Here is a 15,348-nt window from a genome sequence, read left to right as displayed (position 1 = left end):
TTTGTTTCTCACGCTCTCTCCCTCTCTCTCTTTTTCTTTCTTTGTCCCTCCCTCTTTCTCATATTCCTTTATCTCTCTTTTTTTTCTCTTTAATCTACTCGACCGGCCCCCGACAGAATGTTTGTTCTATGGTGTGGCCCCCGAGTTCAAATGAGTTTGACACCCCTGTATTAAAGGCTCAAAAGCTCTTTGTCTGTTTTGGTTGATGCCTTAACAGCTAGGGTTGTATGGTTCCTGTAGTGTGTCTTAGGCAAGTACCTGTATTCTAATTATTTATGTATTTAAATGAGTAAAAAACTAGGAGGATGAAAAAAAAATTGTTCCTTAAAAAATAAATAATACATTATTTCAAATAAGTTACACCAGTACATAAATATTTTAATTGTTCCATTTAAAATACATGAATAAAGAAATACATGTGAAATTAACGCATTGTTTTTTCCCAAAATAATAATGATTGTAACATTCATAATAAAATTAACCTCTTGAGTTAATCTTGTATTATGATCTTTATAATATTCGTAATATTCTCTTATGTATACATGTATCTAGTTTCTTAGTTTTATTACACTGGCAACTGTGTGAACAGCAAAGTAAGAATTTCATTGTGGAGGAAATTGTGGTTCTTTACTGTGCATATGACAATAAACACTTTGAACTGAATTGAATAATGATGAGAGTAAATTCACTGTGTAATCATGTGGAACATTAGGGGGTCCTCATAACATTAGAACAAAATCACTTTGGGAGTCTTGGGGCCATCCTACCCATGCTTTTGGAAAGTGGGAAAAAACTGCAGTGCTCAGGGGCATAGGGAGTACATGTCAACTTCACCATGGCCGGTAGCGCAACTGAACCCAGGACCGTTGAACTGTGAGGCAGACGTGCTAATAGCGACACGCCCCTGTTGCTATCATAACAACTATCGGAAAACATTGTGTCGACCTGTGTGCCAAGTCATTAAAAATACTCACCAAATAAATAAACCCCTACAAAAAGCTTGTTGGTGTTATGTGGGCTTTTAACATGTATCCTCCAACTCTATTGCCAAAGGTTCTTCCTTGGCGGCAAGTTACTTTACAATCTTTGTAGCATAATGTAATGATCTCCAGTTGAACATTCTCCACACTGACTGGCTACAATCGAGAAATTTGGTTTGATTCATTCTTCGCTGTATTTTCTGTAGGCGGGGATCTTCGTTTCCAACGTTACGGTTGTGCTGCCTAACAGGCAACTGCACCCGACTTTGTGAACCACACTGATTTTAAATTCAAACACACTTCAAAGCCTCAGTCTGAATCGTAGCTGTGTCAGTGAAACAATAACAGGCGAAGAATTATGAAAAGTATTTTTCGTACTGTGGAGCCCATTATCAAACAACCTACGGTCCGGTTCCAACCGGCGGCCCTGTGGTTGGGGACCCTTGTTTATCGGCTGTTGTATGATCTGTGAGTTAATTTTCTATAGTCATGAGTCCCTTCTCTTGTGATTGTGACTTTTTAGACGCGGGAACGAACCCTCCTTTGGCGGTGCGCCTCGACGTATCGGCGGAAGTCGCAGAGCGGTTGAGGATGCGTCCGAGGAAGAGGTCGATGCCCAAGGCGACTTCAATGGAAAGTCAGCAGACTGAAATTTAACACAGCGGCCACTTGGCGGGTATCAGAATCACCTGATAGTACTGCCTCTTGAAAAGAGATTTTCCATGTTTTCCTCTTCTTTTTCCTTGACCTTTATTTCTCTATTCATCAAAATATACACTGCCTGGCTAATGAACACAAATTGAATTTGACTGCCATTACCTTTTGGACCACAGTGGAACCCACATTCAAAACGTCTGGCATAAAGGGATCAGTTATGGGCCGAAATGTTACATGTTAGTTAGGAAAGTTAAAAAAAAATCCTTCAATGTTAATCCCATTGAATTCAAACACCCATTTGTTCAACTGATCTTGTATTCAGGCACTAAATATGAACTCTGAACCTAAATACTGAATGTCACTTCATAAACCAAGGCTACGTTCACACTGTAGGGCTTAATGTTTTTGTGAGATTGTTCACATTACCAATTAAATGTGACTTGAACGCGCACCAACTGTCACGCATGCGCACAAGAGGACACGTGACGTCACACGCAATGCACTCATGTTTGAGGAAGTACTCATGGATGTAAACAGCGGAGCATTGTCCCCCCAAGTATTGATTCAATCCAAAAATGTAATGCTTTCCATGTGGTGGGATTTGAATGTAACTCTTGTTAACTACCACTAGAGGATCGCTTTAAGAATAAACTCAAGCGACATGTTGTGAATCCGCCATGCGATGTTGGCTGTTCTGTTAAGTAACTAAATAAACAAGTATTTATCTTGCATTAATGTGTGAATCCATGACAGTCCGTGTTTTCGTCCGCCGTGGTTGTTGATTTTTCTGCTTCCTTTTGCCTGTTCGAAGGCAGAATAGTGACGTTTACCGCCTATCCATGACCTGCAGGTCACATGAATGCGTCTCGACCGTTCACACAGAAGTCACATTCCAAAAGATCAAAAATGTATCGTATTTAGGACCACATATGAAATTGACTATGGTCTGGTGTGAAAAATGCGGGTATGTTCCGTTCAAGCAGACTTTAACAGATCAGCTACAGGTCGCCTCCATGTAAAAAAAAAAAAAAAAAAATCGCTGCAGTGTGAACCTAGCCTAAGTCACTTAAGCAATTAACCCTCCTGTTGTCTTTGGGTCAAAATGACCCGCCACTGTGTTGTTAAAAACGCAGAAGTTTCCTAAATCATATTTTATTTTACTTTAAACATTATAACTTGGCGTGACGGCTACTGGTCACCCCTTTGCGGAGTTTGCATGTTCCCCCTATGCATGCATGGGTTTCCTATGAGCGCTCTGGTTTACTCCCACATTTAAACAATTGGTTGATCCAAATTGTCCCTAGATAAGAATGAGCGAGTGAGTTGTCTGTCTCTGTGTGCCCTGCGACTGGCTGGCAACCAGTTCAGGGTTTCCCCTGCCCACTCTCTGAAGATTGCTGGGATAGGCCCCAACAACCCCCACAACACTGGTGAGGATAGGCGCTGTATAAAAAATGAATGGATGTCATGACTTTTCCTTGATTAGCATAGAAACATTAAATCAGGTTTTTATTCACATTTTCATGTAAGATGTATAAAAAGTTCAAAGATGAGGACAAAACGAGGGTTGAATGAATTGACTATTTAATATTATTTAGGTAATCAAGCAATAATATATATTTTATTAATTGTTTAATTAGATTCCTTTTCCAACGGGTTTGTTAGTGTCTCTTTTTTTGCCATTTTCACTGATCAGCATCTTATTTCAGGGCACTTTTCTTGACACAAACGGATTAAGAGGGTTTTTGGGAGACTGCTGCGTGGTTAAGTTTTATGTCACCCGTTTTATGCTTCACTCAATGACTAATAATGCATCATTATGCAATAGGTGTCGCTAATTACCCTGCTAACCTGCAAGCAGAGCCAAAATTATTTAACATCTTTGGATAATAAGTCACTTTGTGTAAATGTAAAACTATGATTAAAGCTATAGTTGTCATTTTTGCCTGTAACTGCTGTTTTTGTACCCTAATAATCAGCTGTTACATTTTTTGTATAACTACTCCATACATTTTGAGCAATTCTGTCAGCAACAGTCTTCTAAAGTTTGTCCTTGCTCATCACCCAGACTGTCTCATGCAGATGTGTAACCAATTGTTTACATAGCACAATTTGTAATTGTTGGACCACTTGCACAAATAAAAGTCTTCACCACAAAAAAAACATTGTTTTGTCATTTTAATATTTCAGTAGAAGTCAAATTGAAGCATTTCAACACTGCAGGTCAAAGGGTCATAGTTTGGTGTTGCAGTGTAATGAATACAAGGCCACAAGTAACGTCATAGAAAATACAGTGTGCAGTCAAAGTATAGCTTTATAACCTGCCACATTAAACACTCCAGTATAACCAGAAAGCTCAATAAGGCTTGTTTTTCTCATTTGTGACCTGATCCACGGAAATAAGTCACAGTGAGGCAAATATCAAATTTAGGTTTTTGGTGTCAATGGAAAGTATAAGTAGTGAGTGTTATAATTATACTGAAATCTAAGATTTATGATAAATTATTTTGAACATATGGCCAATTAAATTACAGCCATCCACCTTTTTCCGAACAAAAACCTGAGAAAATAATGTTTAAAGTTTTTTTTGGGCCATCTCATACTTTTTAAAGGGACAGTGTAATTTTAAAGTTTAATTTTAACATGGGCATTTGTACACGTATAAAGATAATGAGTTGGTGCAAGCCCTTGATCACTAAGGTCATAGGGGCACCATCTCCTTTGGTGTGTCTTGGGCCAATACAGCCTCTAAGCCAACAAGTTTCCATTCGGGCTTGAACCCGGGACCATTTGCATGTTAGACAAGTGTGCTAATCACTGCACTGAAAGACATTTTTAGCACATATTAAAAACTTTAATTTTGTTTTCTAAATTTGGAAATATTGAACTTTAAGTCATGTTTATTTGTATAACCCTTAATCACAAGGAGTCTCGAAGGGTTGCACAGAACATAGATTATTGCAAACCTTTTTGTTACTTTCCCTGTTTATGTGGATTATAAAACTCGAAAAAAGGGTTTTCAAAATATCATATCTTTCAAAATAGCGAAAAACATAAAACATGTTTTTTTCATGATTTTCCTCATTTTTCTTTTCAGTCATCTCACTGCAGCAAAAATAGAACTTTGCTACATGCAGAGTATGTCACATTTTACTTTTTTTTCTAAACTTTGAAGAGTAGAGAACAATGTTGCATTCAATAGAGTGTGCTAATTGAAATTCAAAAAGGAGCCTAAACTAGGTAAGGTAGAATTGAAAAAAAAACAAACACTTGCAGCAAAAAAATTCCCCATTATTTGCCAGAAATCAATATCTAGACACTAAACACTCGGGAAAGTTTAAGATTCAAAAAATTATATATTCCCGTTATCATAACCTTGGTTTAGTATTAGACAGTAATCCAATTTTGTTGGTACTGAACTATTTTTTTTCATGTTTCAAACATTTCTGAAATAAATTTGCATATATTTCAAGTACACTTTTATTACATTTTCACTTTGAAAAAAATGTGTAATTATGCTGCAAAATAGTGGTAAACAACAAGCATGGTGAATAGCTCTTTTTCGATGCGATCCTGGAATATTTGTAACAGGAAGGTGATCCCTCACATCCAAGAACAAAGTCAATGCCCTAATACAGTGTTCCATATCCCATAAGATGTGTCTCCGACGCAGGTGAATTCCACACATCACGTGGGAGCCAAGGTTTGTTTGGTTTTGAGGAGCTTGGCGTTCGAAATGTAAGGGGCGGCAGTTGGCGAGAGGGGGTTCAGATTCCTCACAGCAGCATCTTGACGCCACCTTGTGGGGACTGCGGTCCTTGAGAAACACCTCGAGGCGGTGCCGGTCCAAATTCCAAACGCTTCACTAAACTACAAGACAAGAACAAATAAAGTATATTAAACTCAATGGTAGTCAATGCATTGCTCATCCTCACGCAGTTTTTTGGGTGTCATGACTCCATCAAGAACGTGGTTTTTCTTTCGAGGATATTTTCTTTTCAAGGTCATACATTTTCAATACATGTAAAATAATAACCAGCATTTACAATATACAGTTAATGTTGCATATATGTTTTGGTCTTAGTTGAGCAGTGCAAAATAATAGATGCGGCTTAAGGTAGCACGCTAGTCTTGGGATCAAGAGATCGCAGGTTCGATTCCCCGCTCCTCCATGTTAAATGTCGAAGTGTCCTTGGGCAAGACACTGAATCCCCAATGCCCCCAATAAGCAGGTCGGCGCCTTGCATGGCTGCATGGCCGCGATTGGCGTGTGAAGCACATTGTAAAGCGCTTTGGGAGGTCTTCATTGACTTGAAAAGCGGTATATCAGTGCAGACCAAGTACCATTTAAATTGTGCATCAGCTTCACTGGGGTTCACATGGCACCACAAATTTCATAACCTACAATGTCTGTCTGTAGTGTATATAGTGGTGTAGCAAAAAAAAAAAAAAAAAAGAAAAAAAAGAAAGTGCTAAAAAGCACTAGGATAAATATTAATTACAGAAACTCAAATTGACCAAAACGCACCATTTTATTTCCACTTTTTGGCCAAGTCTTTTTGTGTAATGGCAGAAGCAAGATGGCTGACAACTGTCACCTCCCTTACGGTCAATGGATGCCAGTTTAAGTACTGTATTCATAAAAATGTATGTTTATATGATAGTTCATGTATTTTCAATCATTATTTAAATCAATGTTTTGTTTTGTAAAGGCAATTTTACGCACTGGCTCTTTTGAACCAATACGTAGATACGGCCTCTATAGGCTGTAAATAGTGGAAATGTGAAGAAAAATGATGGTCAATCGATTGAATGACAGAAATGCAGAACCAATTCAAGAACCAGAGAAAATAGGTTGGCTCCATCAATTGCTAATTTCAAATTAGCAAATAGATGAATGAATGGGTACCAAAATGTTTTAGTTATCAAATATTTACTCATGTATTGGATACCATCCAATTATTCATTAGGTATTGTTATAGTCATATCATTCATAGTTGAACATATACTTTCATTTCTATGTATTCTGTTAACTGAGACTTTTGGATGCCGACACCTCCGTGGGATCTCACCATGTTTGGCGTTTTTCTGATTTTAAAAGATTAACAAAAGACTGTTTAAATCACGGGCAGCACGGTGGAACAGTGGTTAGGGCGTGTGCGGCACAGTTCTGAGGTCATGAGATCAAACCTTCTATGTGGAGTTTGCATGTTCTCCCAGTGCTTGCGTGGGTTTCCTACGGGCATTCCGGTTTCCTCCCACATTCCAAAAACATGCATGTCAGGTTAATTGGCCAGTCCAAATTGTCCCTAGGTGTGAATGAGCGAGCGAATTGTCTGTCCACGTGTGCCCTGCGACTGGCTGTCAACCAGTTCAGGGTGTCGCCTGCCCACTGCCCGAGGATAGCTGGGATGGGCTCTAGCATACCCGCGATGCGGTGCAGATAATGGATGGATGGATGGTTAAATCACGATATGTTCAACTCTTAAGTGGTTCCCTCTTATTGTCTGTTTCGCGATTAGCTTTGTCAATAAAAATGTTGGGAGACCTGCAAAAAGAATAAAGGGGTACGAGCAAACATCCTGCAAGCATGTATTTAAGCTTGAGTTGTTTTGTTTTTTAATTGTTCTGGATTGAACAAGGCCCGGGGAAAAGGGACCAGGTACCTATCAGTCTCTGTATGTCTGTGTTCTCGACTTGACTAGTGCATCGTTTCCCCAACACAAACCCAAAAGTATGAAAAAGCATTTTAAAAATAGTAAAGCTAGCTGACTAAACAAACGTCACATAAGTGATATGGCAAAACTACTCTGTGTACTTCTTGCATTTTTTTAGACTTCTTATTTGGACAGCTTAACAGAACAGATCTATGTTTACTATTTACAACTCCCTCTGATGCTTAATTAAAATAACTTTGCAAATTCTATTTTGCTACATTATGGGGACACTCCTCACGTTATTTGTACTTCAAAAAGGAAAAATCACAGGAAACCACTGCAGATGTAATGCATTCATTACTACACTCATACTGCATAGTTTTGTGAGAATTGAAAGCAAGAGGTTCAATTGTGGGATTGAATCACCAATAAACACAACAATTTAGTGCAAAAATTTCACACACATGCAAGGAGCTGCCACTGTACCGATAGGAAATTGGGGTTCAATGTCTTGCCCAAGGACAATAATTCAATATAGCTGCTATGGCGAGGGATTGTTACCACCACTCTCAGTGGAAAAATGTACACGCCACCCATCAATACCGCCAAAACATTTATGTAAGACAAATCTGTTAACCCTTACAGGTAATCTACTAGTTTTTACTAGAAAAATGACCTTGATTAAAAAAAAAAATTCACACGTAAAAAGCACCATTCAATAATTCGGAATGCCCCTCACCTGTCATACTGTGGTGGAGGGCTCATGCTGCTAGCTTGTATATCAATGCCACTGTCTAGACCACATGGACTAGCAGGAGCGGGGGGTAAGGCAGCTCGGGCATTTGACGTGTCATACGCAAAGTCTCGACATGAAGCGAGCTTGGACTCCAGATTCTAATGCCACAAAGAACAAAAATAATCACAAACTTTTTATGTATTCAGAAAAAGTATTCAGAAAATCACATTTCCTACCCCAACTTTTCTCAACAGCTCCCCAACAATGTTTAGTGCAGATATTCTTGCAGATGTTGTGAGAGGAGTTCCTGTTAGTCCATCACCTGACAGTAAACAGAAATATGCGGACTTAAGAAACGTAGTACCTCTTTAAAACATGATGATTTCAGTATACAAGTTTTCTTAAGCAAAAATCTTGCTTGCTATACGAAAGACAATACAGTTCACTAGAAGTCCCAGAAGCTACCACTAGAGACCACTTGTGAGCGCATACTGCTAGGATCAGCTTGACCAGTTTGCGCATGCAAACTACGAAAGGCAAAAATCACCTTTCCTTCCTCCTCCCGAGACCTCACAAATAAAATGTGAAAGTTTTGGTTTGCTTTGAGCTTGGGCCCTCAAAACAAGTTAATTGATCAGGCTCAGACTGGTTCAGGCTTTTCACCTGCGAGTCGGGTTGGATTTTCAAGGCCCAATCTCTATATTCCTTATTAAATCAATAATAAACCTTACAAACACAATGCAGCACCTACTTTACAGCAGGACAGATACGGTAGAATCCCGTGACAATATTAGCAGACTACAATTTTATTTCATTTTTATCTTATTTATCTCATTACTGTATTTCTTATTTTTAATTACTATTTAAATGTGTATAGAGTTCGGGAAGATGTGTATTATTGCTATTTAGGGTTTACTTGTATGCTTATGGGAGGAAGGAAGCGGATAAATCACTTTTTAATTTTTTAGATACAGGAAAATTCACTCCAATTGGCAATTCGAGCTATGAGCACGGTTCTGGAACAACTTAAGCTTGTATGAGAAGGTAGCACTTTATGTAGAAAAAGCAAGCAAGGTTTCATTTTTCACCTCGCCGAATGCTGGATGCAGGAGGCGTTGAATAGGAGGTGGGTAGTTTCAATGGAGTAATTGGGGTGGCGGTGTTAGCGGAGGGGCACGGCATGTCCGGTCGTTCCGGGTCTTTGCCCATGCTGCTGGATGGTCGCTTTTCCTTCTGACGTACTGCCAGTTCCTGGCGAAGATCTACCAAAAGCACCAAAGGAAAGTTGGACAGGTTGGGAAGCTTCAAATCCAACCAAGTGTCTGAAATATGAGGTCAAACGTTTACCTCGTGCTTCATCTTTGAGCCTCTGAACAGACTCGAGCAAGTTCTCCTTCTCGTCCAGCTCGCTTTCAAGGAACGCATTGCGCTCAATGACATGGTTCATCCTCAGTTCAAAGTCCTCAAGTGACATTATGGTAGCCCTGAGGGGTATTTAAACAGAAAGAACTTAGGGCTGGGTTTACAAGGTCGAAATTGTAAGTGTGCGTTTAAACTACAAAAACTTCTCCATTATAATGTCACAAGGACAATTGTAGGTCCTGCTCCAATAAATTTGAAATTGCTAAAAACATTCAAATCATTATGTGTGATGTTATAAAACAGAAAACAATTATAATAAAATATAATAAATATTTGATATGACTCATGTTTAATCCCTGCTTTTGACAGCAACAATCATGAGACTTCTTGGGTAAAAAAGTATAATTCAGGTATATCAATATAGACCTTTATTCTAAAGACATTTAGAATATAGAAAATTTTAAAAATGAGAACTTACATAAAAACTAACACTGAATAAATCCATCCATCATCTGCACCGCTTATCCTTAGTAGGGTCGCGGGGGTCCTGGAGCCCATCCGAGCTATCCTCGGGCAGTGGGCAGGGGAGACCCTGGACTGGTTGCCAGCCAGTCGCAGGGCACACAGGGACAGACAATTCGCTCGCTCATTCACACTTAGGGACAATTGGGACCAGCCAATTAACCTGACATGCATGTTTTTGGAATGTGGGAAGAAACCGGAGTGCCCAGAGGAAACCCATGCAAGCAAGGGGAGAACATGCAAACTCCAAACAGGTGGTTCGTTAATGACCTCACAACTGTGCCGCACACGCGCTAACCACTGCGCCGCTGTGCTGCCCACACTGAATAAATCTAAACATTTAATATATTTTACCGGGCTTCCCTAACTGCACGTCGCTGAATTATAATAATCCAAACTTTTTTTTTCTTTACCCATCATCGCATAGATATAATCAATGCTACGTACAACAAAAAAAGAAAGAAAAACGGCAGCCGCGAGCGTGACTTTTTTTTTTGTGCAGCGCACGATTGATATATATCATGGGAGAAAGTCACGCAGCCTTTGACATCACAAGTCCCCTGTTCTGTGGTCTAGACATGAGCAACAGGGCCAACAGAAGCAAGTCGTCCCAGTAAAGGTTCCCACCCCCCTCACATATTATTGAGAACAATTCAGATAATTGTATATTTAAAAAAAAGCTAACTTATAGCCTTATGGTTTCTGTCCTAACCTTTTTGTCCTCTCAAGGTCATCATTGGACTGTTCAAGCTCTCTGATATATTTCTGCAGGTGATCTTTAACCGCTGTAGTCTCAGCAAGAGTTTCCTCCAGGTTGGAGATGTGCTTGAAGTTCTCATTGTATTGAGTCTCAAATTTCTCCTGCAAAGGATTTTATACACGCGTCATATTTTCACCGGGTGGTTAATCATCAGTTCAACTTATCGTTCAAACCTTAATGTTTTCCAGCTCCATGCGAAGTCTGTTGTTGTCTTGGAGCAGCTCCTTGTTCCGAGTTTCACAGTGCTTTAACTCAGCTTCAAGCTCTGCTTCATAGTCTTTACTCATCTGTGTGAATTCCTGCAGCTCCTCCTGAGTTTCATCAGCCCTTAAGACACCGAACCATTCGAGGAGAATAAAATCAACCTGCATACCTAACTAAAGACTGTGCTTTTCAAATAGTGGGACTCTGTCAAGGAGGATGCATTTGACCACAGGTAAAATGTTTATTTTATTTTTTTTACTGTCTTAGAAAGAATTGGAATTGCCTCGCCACCACATTAGGAACTTCTTTCAAAAGGAAATGCAAATGAGATTGTTGGAGCGGTTTATGCACAAAGACAGTCTTGCTTCAAAATAAAGAAGCTGTAAGCTAAAACACTAGAGTTTAGATTTTTTTTTTGTCTTAAGTCATTTTGTTGTTTTAATTTTAAAAGCAGAATATTTTATATTATTTTTTTAAATCAGTAGGTGTTTTTAAGGGGAGAAAAGCGGCATCCTAATGAGTAAAGCGGTAGTGTCAGTGATTGCGGCAGATCCTTAACATGACACCATGAGAAAATATTTAACAAGTCTCCAAAAAGCTTGGACAGGGAAATATCACTAAGCTCATGTAGCAGTTGGTTTATCTGTGACTACGGTGAAAGACTGCCCATCCCTTAGAACACGTCTAAACATCCCACTATCCTTTTACAACACCTCTCCACTCATTCCTTTCACCATCAAGAGCTCTAGCTTCCACTATATTTAGACCTTTTTCCCGAAGTGCACTCATAACACCATCCATTCATTCATTTCAATCGGGCCTTCCTCTTGGTTTCCTTCCATTTACCTTTGCTCTGTAGATCCTCTTCAACATTCGCTCCTCATCCATCCTCTCCATGTGTCCAAACCAACCGAGTACTCTCTTATCCACTACTACTCCAGTTCTGGCTCTCACAATTTCATTTTTCAATCTATCCAATCTTGTCACTCCTAACATACTCGTCAAACACTTCATTTCAAAAACATTTCATTTCCTTCTCAAATCTGTGTTCAGGCTCCAACCTTCTCATTGTTTCCGCAGGTTTATAGCTTTGAAAAGCTATAAATTGCAAAACATGCTTGTTGTAGCCATTGATCCAACATTATCTATGATTGTTTTTTTAAAAGAAAAAATTGCACAAATGTTATATATTTTTGTCTTTTTGGTTAAAAGGTTTTACTTTAACATTGTTCTTGTGAGTTAAAGTTGGTGTTTATTTTAAACGCGTTTTTATTGGGGTTTTTTTCCCCGAGTATCATGATTTCACATGGTTTACTGTTTCTTTTAAGAGACATTGTGTATTTTTCCGCCTCTTAGTAGTTAAAAAATGGCATTGATTATTAGAAAAGCAAAGCTTTGTATAAGCTGAATGACATGATTATACATGAATGTACATGTTTCAATACATACATCATACATACATACATACATTCGATACATTTGTATATACTTTACATAACATGAGGCTCTTCACGATGTAGATATGGCTCTTTTCATGAGTACGTACGGCCCAAAGACAAAATTGTTCCCATGCAAATGTTCTCAATGTCATTCCAAATTTGAGTGAGCGAAGTTTCACATGAAGTCGTACCAACGCTAGAATTCTATGCGGTACCGTCGAGGTGTCACACCAAAAAACTTGTCTCTGCTGAACATCGCCAAGGAATAATTTTGTATGGAAGCTGATTAAATACTGTTTACTGTTGGGACTCATTATAATGAAAATCCATATAAAAAACTGTATATCCCCAAAATGTCAGAAAAGCTCCTATGTGATTGGGTGAGCGATAGGGATGGGTGGAGCTATGCAAAGAGCGCAAGCACTTCCTCCAGTCTCTCACCCTGCCCCGAAAGTAAATACGGCAGGATCCTTATTTGCAGAATTTTGTTAAGTTTTTGACAAAATAACTGCTTGCACCTTGTTTTGGAACCATTATTTGTGGGAAAAATTGAAGTTACAAATTAGCCACAACGATTTAAAGTAATTGCGGGAGGGAGACAAGTTCAAAGTGGTATATTTGTTGATATTCGGGACACAGGCTCTAACATCATTCTTATTTCATAAACTTTATCATATCATTAAATGGCACACAGTTAAATAAAACATGCTAAAGAATAAGAATTTGTCTGTAGAGAGGGATTAGCTGTTTTGTTGAATTTTGTCTCAAAATATATGGTGTATTTTTTATTTTTTTTGGGCCGGCCAATCAACCGAACATGCATGTTTTTGGGATGTGGGGAAAAAAAAGCTGTTTCATTCCCTGACCAATGTGTCAATCGTCATTTGAATCGGTCACTATTGGCTAAAGTTATTCGGGGGTAAAGGAGGCGGGTCCTTTTCAAAATTTACAGGCTCGTGCTAAAACAACGTAAAACAAAGCCTGCAATTGGTCGAAAAAGATGTGAATTACAAGTTGGGTTGCACTACGGCATGGAGAAAACATTTTTCACTAGTCAAATTTGTTAACAGGAATTATGGGACTAAACAGACAGCTAGCAACAAGCAACGTCCATCGTTGCAGAGATGCTTCGACGGATTTTTTTATTTTTATTTGTCGACATTATTGCTCGATTGGTGACATGGTATAGACACCGTGTCCGTACGTGTCTGAGACACGTATTTGCATCTTTGCGAGTCGTCGAATGTTCAGGGGTTAGTAAATTTGACTGAACTATCTGACTGTTTTGTTGACGTTCCCACTGTAGCGCCTTATAATCCGATGCGCCTTATGTATGACAAAAAATTTTTGGGGGGGGGCGCCTTATAATGCAGAAAATACGGTACTCATGACCAGTCCGTTTATTTTAATAAAACCGCTTGTGTTTGGGAACACCAAGGTAGATTATATATATAATTATTTATGACTTATATAAATGATTGAATTAATATTGTTAACGACATTTGTATGTGGTTGTAGGTTGAAAGGGAGAGAAATAAGACACTTGGCACTTAGCACCCTCAAAGCTCTGAACCAAAAATCGCCCCTGGGTGTACTTAAATCAAAACTATAGACAATTGATGATATACATTTTCTACTCGCCTGGCGGTGGAGGCTGCAGGAGAGGTATTTTATTGCACTAAAGTATTTTGTACTGCTAAATGTTTTACATTATACGGTTTACGTATTCACATTTGACTTAATTTCTATAACTTTGTGCAATGGAAGAATTTTCAGCTGTCACGTTGACCGTTTTAAGTGCAATATCTTGATTCAAATGCAGTATCCCGGTTGTGTTTACAGTTCTTATTTCAGATGTAAATCATTTATATTAGGAGGACTTTTCATGAATCTTTATATTGCACTTGTTTGCCAACTGGGGTGAAACTTTTATATGGTTGTAGAAATACAATAATAAAGATGATTCTGATTCTCTTTTTCCTATTGGGGGTATGGCATAACAGAGAAGCACTGCATTAGATGAACTACTATGTTTTTAGTGTGTGCGATAATAAAACCTTTGCTGGTGTCGATTTGCCTGCTCCTTCCAGAAGCCCAGCTCCTCTTGAAGGCTCCCAAAGTTGCGTGTCGATGGCTCGTCCATGCCTCCCGAGTGCCCAGCTTTGTTGGAGCTGAAACAGCGCGTCGCACACCACGCTCAACAATGTTTTTGTCTAGGAATACTGCCACGGTGATAGCGGATGCTAATATGCTAAGACAACTCCAGAAATGACCATACCACAGAAACGTACGGTTATTATCAAGCATAATCGTTAAAAATAAGGAAATGGTGACTAGGTTTTTTTTAAAAGAAAACGCTCGTTTAACTTTCAAGTCAACATAGTGACTTAGCAAGCTTAGCCAGCTTAGCAATTAAGTGTACTAACAAGCTACCCAACGCCATAACAATCGAGCTTTTTAAACGGACTATCCGCACGCCATTAAATTGCGAAAAAATATACAATGTTAACGTCTAAATTGCGGGATATGAGTTATCTTCGACTTTTTCGAGTAAGGAGTGTAGGTTGAAAAAAACTTACTTTAGCACTCGCCGCCAGCTCAAAACGGCACTGCCGCTTAACCAATCAATTACAAATAAAGCCTGAATAACGAAGTACGATTGGTCGACGTGAATGACGACATTACAAGATGAGCCAATCACAAGCATGTTATTTTATGTAGTAAGTGGGGGTTTGACGTAAGCGCTCTAAAAAAGAATGACCCAAAAAATAAATTAATTAGAATTTAAATCGTCTTTGTTGTTATTGTTAAATTTATTTTTATTTTGTTCTTATTTCTTTTATTTTATGTTTATTTTTTTGTTGGCGTTATTATTATTATTGTAACTGTTATTGTTATTGTCGACAACAAGGTAGTGAAGTCACATTTATTTGTATAGCCCTTAATTACAAAATGTCCCAATGGACTGCACAGGTTACAATTACACAATTACACCATCCCCTGGGTGGAAACATTTGTCAGGCTGTAGAGG

General features: G+C 38.7%; 2 protein-coding genes across 2 annotated transcripts in view; one reads left to right on the top strand and one right to left on the bottom strand.

Moving 5' to 3' along the window:
- Positions 1-3,800, top strand: part of LOC148361629 (uncharacterized) — a 48,678-nt gene extending 44,878 nt beyond the window's left edge. The window contains exon 42 of the mRNA XM_088342378.1: positions 1,504-3,800. Within this exon, the coding sequence (XP_088198504.1) occupies positions 1,504-1,630 (127 nt within the window). The 3' untranslated portion in view covers positions 1,631-3,800. The remainder of the gene's footprint in view (positions 1-1,503) is intronic.
- nde1 (nudE neurodevelopment protein 1) lies at positions 3,801-15,010 on the bottom strand. The gene is made up of 9 exons (XM_088342381.1): positions 14,897-15,010; positions 14,375-14,488; positions 10,848-11,001; positions 10,627-10,775; positions 9,378-9,514; positions 9,119-9,292; positions 8,267-8,352; positions 8,034-8,188; positions 3,801-5,507 (listed from the first exon to the last, which is right to left on the bottom strand). Exons 2-9 carry the CDS (start codon positions 14,458-14,460, stop codon positions 5,414-5,416), a joined length of 1,035 nt encoding a protein of 344 aa, XP_088198507.1. The 5' UTR covers positions 14,461-14,488; positions 14,897-15,010; the 3' UTR covers positions 3,801-5,413.
- Positions 15,011-15,348: the final 338 nt, after the last annotated feature.

The sequence above is a fragment of the Urocampus carinirostris genome, chromosome 8 (assembly GCF_059441175.1).
Source record: "Urocampus carinirostris isolate Australia breed hairy pipefish chromosome 8, RoL_Ucar_1.0, whole genome shotgun sequence".
Lineage (NCBI taxonomy): Eukaryota > Metazoa > Chordata > Actinopteri > Syngnathiformes > Syngnathidae > Urocampus > Urocampus carinirostris.
Note: the sequence above shows the minus strand (reverse complement) of the source record. Positions and strands in the feature narration are given on the sequence as shown.

Coding starts and splice junctions, on each gene's coding strand:
- nde1 (XM_088342381.1), bottom strand. CDS start 14,460: ATGGACGAGCCATCGACACGCAACTTTGGGAGCCTTCAAGAGGAGCTG. Junction 11,002..14,374: donor GCAAATCGACACCAGCAAAG/GTTTTATTATCG, acceptor CGGTGTCTTAAG/GGCTGATGAAACTCAGGAGG. Junction 10,776..10,847: donor TGGAGCTGGAAAACATTAAG/GTTTGAACGATA, acceptor AATCCTTTGCAG/GAGAAATTTGAGACTCAATA.